Raw genomic sequence first — 9,724 nt, 5'->3', positions numbered from 1 at the left:
ATCTACCACAACAATTATTCAATAAGCTCAAGTGGAATCAAGTCACACTTGGCAACATTCATGAAAATGAATAAGGAATGTGCTCATGGTACAAAGTACAAACTTTCACTCACCTGCCAATCCGGCACGGTCCCAATACGCCTCCGAAACTCTATGGAAGGCAGTAGGGAACTTCTTCCTCTTGATCTTTAGTTCTTTGCCCAACTGAAACATGCATTAATAACACATTTATTCTTGTATCAAGGCCTAATAACCTACGTATCAATTGTAAGCATAAAAGTTTCAGTTGACACATCTTCCCCCTTAATTAACATCTTTTCTTTTTCCCTTATTCTTATTAATTAATCCTCAATTTACATTAATCATGATGCAAGAGTATCCCACACACACCTTGGACTAATGCTATAGGGTCAAGGTGTGCGAAGGGATCGAATTCCTTCCAATCCAAAATTTTACTGAGCCTTAGGTCGACCTAACATCATCCTTTTTTTCATCTTCTTCATCCGGATGAACAGTAACCTGGACTGACAGCGGATTACTTCATCCCGATTTTGATCCACTTTCCGAACTCCAATTTTTATAAAATTTATACCCAATGTTCTACACTCATAGGGATTTCCAAAATAGTAAGATACATCATCATCGAAGGCCGATTGACATCCAAAATAATTCATCGAAATTGGGACTTCGACACAGTTTTTCCGTAGTGCCGAAAAAACTTGTCGAAATCCGATTCTTCCTCTTTTAACCACCTCTACAACCCTTATCCAACCTCTCTAGACCACATCCACCCTTTGTATAGCTTAATTTTATTAGAAGACTGGGTAGGGATGAGTATTTACCTTTTCTCTTCGGAAAATCGAGGTCTTTGCGTAGAGGGGAAGAAGACTTGTACTTTTTTCTGCAGCTGGCAGCGCAACCAGGACTCTTCTCCACCTCAAATTCCCTCCCTCTTTCTTCTTTTTCTTCTTCTTCTTCTTCTCTTTTTTTTTCCTTCCTTTCTGTTTGATTCCACCGCCCTTCTCTGTTTCATTCCACCGACACAGCACAAACCCCCCAATTAAATCACATCAAGCACTGTTCACCCTTTGTTTAAAATTATTAAATTTTCATTTTGCCCCTAACACTTCAACATATCTACTGTTATGCCATTAACTTTTGATTCCTTCCAATTTTACCTCTTATATCAATTTTTAAGTCAATTTCTCTATCAGATGGCAATCCTAGTAATTCTCCTGTAAATACATCGAGATACTCCCTAACAACTGGAATTTGCTGCAGATCCACAGACTCTACCTGGGTGTCCATCACATAAACTAGATAGTCTTGACACCCCTTTCTCAGCAGCCTCTTTGCTTTCACTGCAGACACCAAATTTATTGGGATCTCACTCCTGTCTCCTTGATATGTAAATTCACCCTCATCTAAGGGTCTGAAGATAACACTCTTTTCTTGGCAGTTAATGGTGGCACGATTGTCTGATAACCAATCCATGTCCAATATGAGATCAAAGTCTAACACTGCCAACTTAATCAAATCGATTGGGAGTGTCTTACCTTCTATCTCTACCACATAGGTAGGATACACATATCTCACTTCTATACTATCCCCTACAGGTGTGCTAATAGCTAAGGGAATATGCATCAATATCTTATCCTTAGCTAACTTTTTAGCAAAATAAGGGGACACAAATGAATGGGTAGCTCCAGAATCAAACAACACTCTAGCTTTAATCTTATCAATGAGGAGCATACCTGTCACACCTGCATTCGATGCCTGTGCCTCCTGTGGATTTACCGTGAACACCCTTCCTTGCCCTCTGCCTGCTGGAGCTGATAGCTGAGATGGTCCAACACTCTGCTGTGACGCTGGTGTCTGACCTCTGCCTCTGCCTACAGGCCTCCTAGTACTAGGCTTGTCCATCTGCATAGAAGGGTAGGATGCTGAAGGCACAAACTGCTGGGTGACACCCTGAGGGCATTCTCTGGCAAAATGACCCGGCTGTCCACATCTGTAGCACACTCCCTGACCCATCTGTATCTGCCAGGGTGCTGCCTCCCACATGTGTTACACACTGGCCATGATTGAAACTTGAATTCAGTTCTGGCCATAGTGACTGGAGGACGAGGTGCTGATGGTAGAGAAGCATCCTGTGACTGACCTCTTCTCTCTCGGATGACTCACCAAAGCACGAAAGCCAGGTCGACAATTCCAGTCTTGAGGACTTTCATAAAATAGGAATAGAAATCCAATCTCATTCTCTAAGTATCTTTTTTTTGCCAGTTCTCTCCACTTCCTCTTACATGGGGCAGGTGGAGCTGAGCGTACAGACTGCTCCGTCGGACCCTCCGGGAGACTTGCTCCCTCAGATCTACCTCTACTGCTTTGCCCTTTCCCCATACTCATTTTCCTCTGTTCTCTTTTAGCTCTTTCCTCTTTGTTTCTAATCTCCCACTGTTTTGCTTTATCAATCAGCTTGGAAAAGGTGGGGACCTCTACTGCCAGCACTGCATCATACAGCGGGAAAATTAGACCCCGTCTGAATCTTTCTATCCTGGCAGCTTCAGTGGGGATGATGTAAGGAGCATACCTCCCCAATCTGGTAAACTCACGAGCGTACTCAGATACGCTCATTCCGGGTATCTGCTTCAGCCTCTCAAACTAAAGAGCCCGATTCTGCCTCTCAGCCGGAGACAAGAACTCATCCATTACTGCTTGCCTGAACTCTTCCTAGGTTGGAGGATTCCTACTATACAATCTGTCCTCTACATGCCTCTGGTACCAGTCCCAAGCATCTTCTTTCATTGTGAGCCCTACAAGTTCTATTGCCCTTGCATCAAAATAGGGCAGTCTCCATATCATCTTTTCAGTCTCCTCCAGAAATCTCTGAGGATCTTCACCTTCTTCCTCCTTAAACTCCGCGGTTCTGAGCCTCAGAAAATCTTGCACAGTGATCCCCTCATCATTCAGAGCCCGCCTGGCCAAACTTCTCGGCACAGGTACAGGAGGTGGGATGGATACTACTAACGGGGCAGGAGGTTTTCTCCAAGCAATCTGCTCCCTCAGAGCCTGATTTTCTGCCAGTAACTGTTCCATCAATGTATCTCTACTTCCTACCTCTTCTTGATCATCAACCCTCCGTCTATCAGCAGGAGGAGATTTTTCTCTTTGGGGCTCGACATGTGCGGAACCCGCATCCAATGCTATATCTGGCTCCATTCTCCTTCCAGGATGAACAGATCCTCTCCTTGGAGGTATTCTTTATATATCTCTGTAAAAAAATTAAAGAGAGAGGGAAGTTATTATACACTGAGTCATAATATATTTTACTAAATTGTAAATGACTCATAAATTAACATACAAAAAAAACCTATGCTCCATAGTATAATCCTATACTTAATCCTAACTCATCCTATTGCTCTGACAAGACTTTTCTTTAACCTTTGCTCTGATACTAAGCTTTGTCACGACCCCTACCCTAGGACCGTCACGGCGGCCCGCCGGATCAGGGCGGGCGTCGTGACAATCCTACTTACCGACTTTACAATGTAGATAAATTAGACTGTTTCAAGATGCTTTTGTAGGATTTAATGGACATCATGCAGGAGATTAGAACATAAAAAATATATATCAATCTATAAAGGATCGAGGCATACCTTATAAGCCTTGAGCCACCATTGATGATCGCTACAGCAATACCTGTGGAAGAAACAAGCACACAGATGGGTAAATCTTCCTCTCCATCTCCTCCTTGATGCCTATCTCCTCAATAAGATAGGTGCCCTTTAGAAAAGTAGAGATCTTGGTGCCCTAGGCAAATACATATAGGAGCGGAGTGGAGACTTTTTTTTTTACTAGGATGGGTAGATCATACCTGACAAGTACAGATACACCCAATAAAGTCAAAAAATAGGATACCTCGGAGTGCCAAGGGCAACTCTCTATCTCCAGCCCATAAGGTGCTGCCAGAGTGACATGCTACATAAACAACCACCCAACCCCCAGCCCCATTGGCTTTGTGGTACACATGCTTGGCCTGGAAGGCCCCTCCATCCCTCACCATAGCCCAAATGTCCCGGAGCAATGTGTGGTCACAACCGTTACCCCTTGGACCCCCCTGGATCCAACTGATATCGGTGGCTGAATCACCCTCCGAGATGATGGACCTGGCCTGTAACACGCACTGAGCATGGCGAAGGCCCGCCCAAGCAGCTCTTATCTATCCACTCAAAACCGAAAGTGTCAAATAACTGACTACCCCCAGCAGCCACAACCCTGACAAACGAGTTCCGAATAACAAAATCTGCACCTTCCCTTGTGCTACTATCTAGGATTGACCCATCAAAATTGACCTTGAGGAAACTCGGGAGTGGAAGCTTCCAGGTGAAAAACACCGTACGGGATGCTGCCGAAGCAGAGTAGAAACCCCAAATGTTCCGAGCTATCAAAGTCCCTCCAACAGAGATGGTGTAACACAGCTCTGCCGCTTGTACACGGGCACTCTCCACCACAAGTCTCGGCGATATACGTTGTTCGCAAAATGTACGAGCATTCCTGGCCAACCAGATCTGGTAGGCCGTACAACTCGCTCGAACCGCCTCTTGACGAAGCATCGAAGACTCCGAGCCCTAATGCATGGCCTGTAAGAACTGGTCCCTATGGCTCCACACCTCTTGCGGGACCTCTGCCAGATGCCAAGTCACCCTAGCCCATGTGCACAAGGCATGGTCCACCGTCTCGTCCGCACCGCAAACCTTACACTTTAGTGGGATCCTTAGTTCTTGTCCTCTAAAAACATAACTTGTGGAAGACGGTCCTAGACCACCATCCAAAGGAGCAACGCAACCCTCGGGTGGAGTGGAGATTTAGCCCAGTTAGTAATGTTAATGGATGGACCCATTATATAGCTCATTAACTAAATTAGGCCTATACTAATACTCGTTATACCACATAACTAGGCCCTATTTGGCAGAATTTTGGTGGGCTAAAAAGCATTTTCTAATTTAGTAATGGACACAAGGATCCCTTTAATTTAGTAATGGACACAAGGATCCCTCTAATTTAGTATTTAATGACACAAGGATCCCTTTAATTTTAAGAATGGACATTCTGATAAACCACTCAGTGCTGCAACAACTTGTCTTGCTAGAAGCATACTACCCAGTAAATCAGAAAAATCCGACGAAAAAAATAAAGGCTTGTATTTCCCTGCATCACAAAGAAGTCTGAAGTCTTTCACCATCCTCCTGCAAGCTTACACCCTTGCTTTGAAGGAGAAACATGACATATGTCGTTATTGCATGTTGAGCTTTCCAGATAATTCTATGTGCTAGATACATGTACAGGATTGGATCCAACCTCCATCTCTGTTTTTCAAGAGAACCAATGCTTGAGGTGGATTTTTATCATTGCATTTCGGGTACATCCATTAAATAGCAAAAGTAGTCTAGCAGATACCATAAAGTCCATGATAGGAGGTTGTATGAGCATCTTTAAAAAATCAGAACCACAAGAAACTCGATATGAGTTTGAGTTATATTGCCTCGTATAAATTTTTTTCTCAGATTTACTGATCCTTCACAGATGTTCCTAATACAATAAAAGTATTTCCTAAACTAGTCACCTGTTCCCTGGTGGCAGATAATTTACAGCCAGCATGCTGTGGCATGTGTAGGTGCAAATAAGATATCCTACATAAAAACAGTGACATCAATTATAACTTAATGATGCTGATCTTTTCTTTACTTTCGGCAATGCATGAGAACTCTTCAAAACTTCAGCATATTTCTTCAGCTCATTCTGCTCAGAAACATCAACATCTCCATGATCGAGTAAATTATCATGGCTCATACTGATCACACTGTCATCTACGCTTACCATTTTGCTGTGACTGGTTGATGTTCCCAAATCACTTTTACAATGTCCTACTCGACCCTCTTTAACTTCCTCTGGATTAAGCTTCCTTAGTCTTGGAACATCAAAAGAGGTTCTATAGAAACCCTTAGACCAAGCACCTTTATTTTGAAATTTTCCATTAGCATGTGATTCCATTCCTATTAGATGATTGGTTGAGGCATGTTCCATCGAAAAGCATGAAGAAATACTGTCACACGAGTTTCTTCCAATCATATCATCCAAGGAACAAGTTGAAACAGATCCCCTTATCGCTGAATCACCACAGCTCGCATGAGTTTTATCTACCAAGGAATTTTTGCTCCTGTTCCTGCCTTTTCCCAGTACCAGCTTCTTAAGTTTTTTAATAAACTTTGATTTCCTTGAGCTGCTGTTTTCCGTTGACAAAGAGAGGTCAAAGGAAGCATCATCACACTCCCCAGTGGATGCTTGTGAAGAAGAACAAGACTCCGAATCAAAGTCCACAAGGCTGATATTTTTCTCATCAATACCTAAATTTGCATATTCCAATATGAGCTCCTTGGCTTTCTCTTCTGAATTTGGACTCAAGCTCCTACTTAGATCACTTGCTGCTGTCTTCCCTGGCGGAGCCTGATAATTCCTCAGCTCATATCGTAAGCAGGCATTGATCCACCTAAGATATACCAATTCTTCAACATCTGCACAACGATTGGTTTGAAGCTGCTCAATTTCCCTTGCCAACTTTTTATTTTCTTCTCTCAAGCAATAAACTTCTTCCAGTACTGCCTGCAAGAGAGTTGTAACTAGTTAGCGCTACTTTCACAGACTCTGGTTGGATAACCAACATCTCATACTTGCAACAAAGTATGGAAAATTTGCGAAGAATAACAAACACAGCAATGTACAAAATAGTAAATACAGTTGTGTTGAAAAGATGGAGTAAGAAAAAGTAACTAAACAACTGGAGTATATTATGACTTATCTGGATGCAAAACATATTTCAAACGAGAAACGAATTCATGACTTTTCTTGAGGGAAAAGACAAGGAGACTATTAGGAGGGACTTACGACCAGAATGTAAGGAACTACCATAATAAGTATCATCCATCAATATCTGGGGTTAACCATTAAAACTAGGGATGCCAATTCTTTTCTGTCTGCAAGCCAAATAAGTTATCATAATTTACATGAATCTAATCAAAAGCATGGAAACTACCTCAGGGGCATTTAGAGTGGCAGATGATATCATTTGCGTAGTAGCCTCCAATTTCTGTACCAAGTCCAATTTCTCCTGTACCAGTCTTAAGTTCTCCTTTCTAAGCTCAGCAGCTTCATCTTCCACCTCCTGCAGCCTCTCCAACTTGCTCTCAAACTCTACATCATTTTTCCCATTCTTGTGCTCATTTTCTTGCAACACAGCAATTCTCTGCTGAAGGGAAGCTAGCTTATCCCTTGCCTGCTCTCCATCTGATTTTAGTTTCCTCTTCAGAAGCTTAATCATTGACTTTGCAGACTCCAGTTCAGTCATTACTCTCGAGTAGTCCGACACCTGAGTTTTGAGTTTCTGGTTTTCATCTTGCATGGACTCAATCTTTAGTGATAACAGCTTAACCTCCATCATGTTCATCTTCAACCTGTTCTCCAGCTCTCTCACAGTGGCCTCCTGTTCCTTTAATCCATAATACTCGAGCATCTGCAACTCAAGGCTTTCTTCCCTCTCCTGGAGAGACTGCACCAAGTTGCGAAGGTATGCAATCTCCTGCTCCATTTCCACATCCTTGATATCAAACTTGCTACTCATGGGGATTTTCGTGCTAGCCTCCAAGTCTTGCTGAGCTGCCTCAAACTCCCTCACAACTATCTGATTAAACTCTGGTAAAAGGAACTCCTCTTCATCCTCTGAACTCTTACAGATCGGAGACAACCCCAAAACGGTGGCGGCGGTCGTGATAGTGGAGGTGGATGTCCCGTGGATTATCTTGGCCAAAGCTTCCTCCTTGACATATCAAAACCCAATTCACAAATCTGTCATGAATTTCTCAGCATCCATGCTTCAAAATAACATTTTTTAACAATAAAAATATCCAACAACGTTTCTTTGTGAAGAGAAATCTTACAAAAATCTCGAGACCCGGTAGAAAATTACTCAAAGTAAGAGGAGGGGGAAAAGGAAACTAGAGGAACCATCAAACTTTTCTCCGTTGATAATCCAAACCCAAGTCTCAGTAGAAAATTATCCGATCCTCGATAAAAGTCGCAGTTTTTAGTAGAACAACTCATTTTTTTGAGAAATTCTTTCAAAACTCTCAAAACCCAGTAAAAAAATCACTCAAACTAAGGGGGAAAGATTGAAAACAAAGCAATAATAGGGATTTGTCTCTTACTCTTCGAATAATGGGGAGTTCATCCTTGAGGCCTCTTCTACCGGCTGTGGCAGCGCCAACGGTCGCGGATTTGCCAGCGTTTTCCGGCTTATCGCCTGCTTTTAGAAAGAGAAAACTTTGAAATCAGCACCGCAAGTATCGATCGAGATGATTCAAATAAAGAAGAAGCGAGGATAGAAAAGTAATAAAAAACCTGAAGAGGAGGCGGGAGGAGGGGGAAGGCGGGGGCGGGAATGGAATCGAGAGGCGAAGTAGCCAGCGATGGAGAGGGCCAGAGCGACGCCCAATTTAAAAATCAGAGGCTTCATGTCCTTCTTGTCCCTCTCCACCAGCCCCTTCATCGCCTCCACCTATAATTTATACTCGCTATTCCATCGAGAATAGAAGAAGAATAAGAAACAGGGAAGAGAAAACGAGACGGACGGGAGAATAAAAAGGGAAAGAAGCCGAGGGTCAAAACTCAAAAGGAGGAAAGAAGGGCGAGCAATGGAATAAGCGTGCGTAACAGAGGAGGGATGCGAGCGAACAAAACCTTCGTCTCTTCTTCCTCTGCTCTGTCGCCTTTTTTAATTCCAGTTGCTGCTATGCATCACCTAGACTTTCCCCAAACCTACGCAAAGATCCGTCTTACAAACGTCAGGGGACTTATTAGGGGGAAGCGTAGAGATTACTTTTGGCATCGCTGTCGTTGGATGTGAGTCCCGTGCGAGACTCTCCCTTTGCCGTGTTTTATTCCGGATGCTTCGCTTCCCCGCGGGTGGGCGTCTGGGATACCGTGGCCGCTCGCCGTTGCGTTGCGCGGAGATTCCGGAGAGAACGTGCGAGCGTGCGGAGGTACACCGGAAGCGAACCAAGGTGATATACTACGTTGTGTTTCGATTTGTTTCGTTGGACATGAGGAGCATCTTACCGCATCAGAGCAGCGCTCCGCGCTCGGCCGCGTTGTCCTTGTGTTTCCAGGCGCATAACGATACAAGTGTCACCTTTTTGCCTTTGTTAACGGGAATCGGCACCCGGACGCGCGTGAAAGTTAAGATGGAGGTGGAAACGTGGTTGCTGTCAAATTTAATAAATTTTTCAAACCGTTGAACACATGCACTTACCTAGCACACACGCATTACACACGTATCATGATTGGTGGTCTTCTTGATGTTATTTTATATTTTTATTAGCTATTGTTGTGGTTCAAATTTAGCCCGAGGGTGACCACGCCAGTGGAGTCGAAGAAGCCGTTGGTTGTTGAAAGAAGAAGACAGGAGCCACCTCCTGCACGGCGGCGGACCTGCACAAAACCTCACCGGTGTTTCCGGTGAGGGCCCTTCGACGATCAAGTTAGAGTGGGGTAAATTTGGTCCAGCCAAAAATCCCTTATAAGTTACCTGACCGGGCTATTATAGTCCCAGTGGAGAGGCTCAGGTGGCAGAGGCCCAGTCAGCCCTCATCATGAGGGGCGTCGCTCGGAGCCG

The 9,724-nt window shown here is 43.8% G+C and overlaps 1 protein-coding gene across 2 annotated transcripts; it reads right to left on the bottom strand.

The window, feature by feature from the left end:
* Positions 1-5,491: 5,491 nt before the first annotated feature.
* Positions 5,492-8,788, bottom strand: LOC103695792 (protein CHUP1, chloroplastic-like). Of its 2 annotated transcripts, none has more exons than XM_008777203.4 (4): positions 8,452-8,788; positions 8,259-8,356; positions 7,091-7,870; positions 5,492-6,660 (listed from the first exon to the last, which is right to left on the bottom strand). In XM_008777203.4, the coding sequence occupies exons 1-4, from the start codon at positions 8,597-8,599 to the stop codon at positions 5,710-5,712; spliced, it is 1,977 nt and encodes a 658-aa protein (XP_008775425.1). In that variant the 5' UTR covers positions 8,600-8,788; the 3' UTR covers positions 5,492-5,709. The 2 variants fall into 2 exon arrangements, with proteins under 2 accessions (XP_008775425.1, XP_008775426.1); XM_008777204.4 differs by having other exon boundaries at positions 8,259-8,353; positions 8,452-8,787.
* Between the last annotated feature and the right edge of the window lie 936 nt (positions 8,789-9,724).

The sequence above is a fragment of the Phoenix dactylifera genome, chromosome 4 (genome assembly GCF_009389715.1).
Source record: "Phoenix dactylifera cultivar Barhee BC4 chromosome 4, palm_55x_up_171113_PBpolish2nd_filt_p, whole genome shotgun sequence".
NCBI lineage: Eukaryota > Viridiplantae > Streptophyta > Magnoliopsida > Arecales > Arecaceae > Phoenix > Phoenix dactylifera.
Note: the sequence above shows the minus strand (reverse complement) of the source record. Positions and strands in the feature narration are given on the sequence as shown.

Bases quoted from the DNA above. Each gene is read 5' to 3' on its own strand.
- LOC103695792 (XM_008777203.4), bottom strand. From the start codon at position 8,599: ATGAAGGGGCTGGTGGAGAGGGACAAGAAGGACATGAAGCCTCTGATT. The intron at 7,871-8,258 runs GTAAGAGACAAA...TGATATGTCAAG, and splicing joins AACTCCCCATTATTCGAAGA to GAGGAAGCTTTGGCCAAGAT. The intron at 6,661-7,090 runs GTAGTTTCCATG...ACTCTCTTGCAG, and splicing joins CCACTCTAAATGCCCCTGAG to GCAGTACTGGAAGAAGTTTA.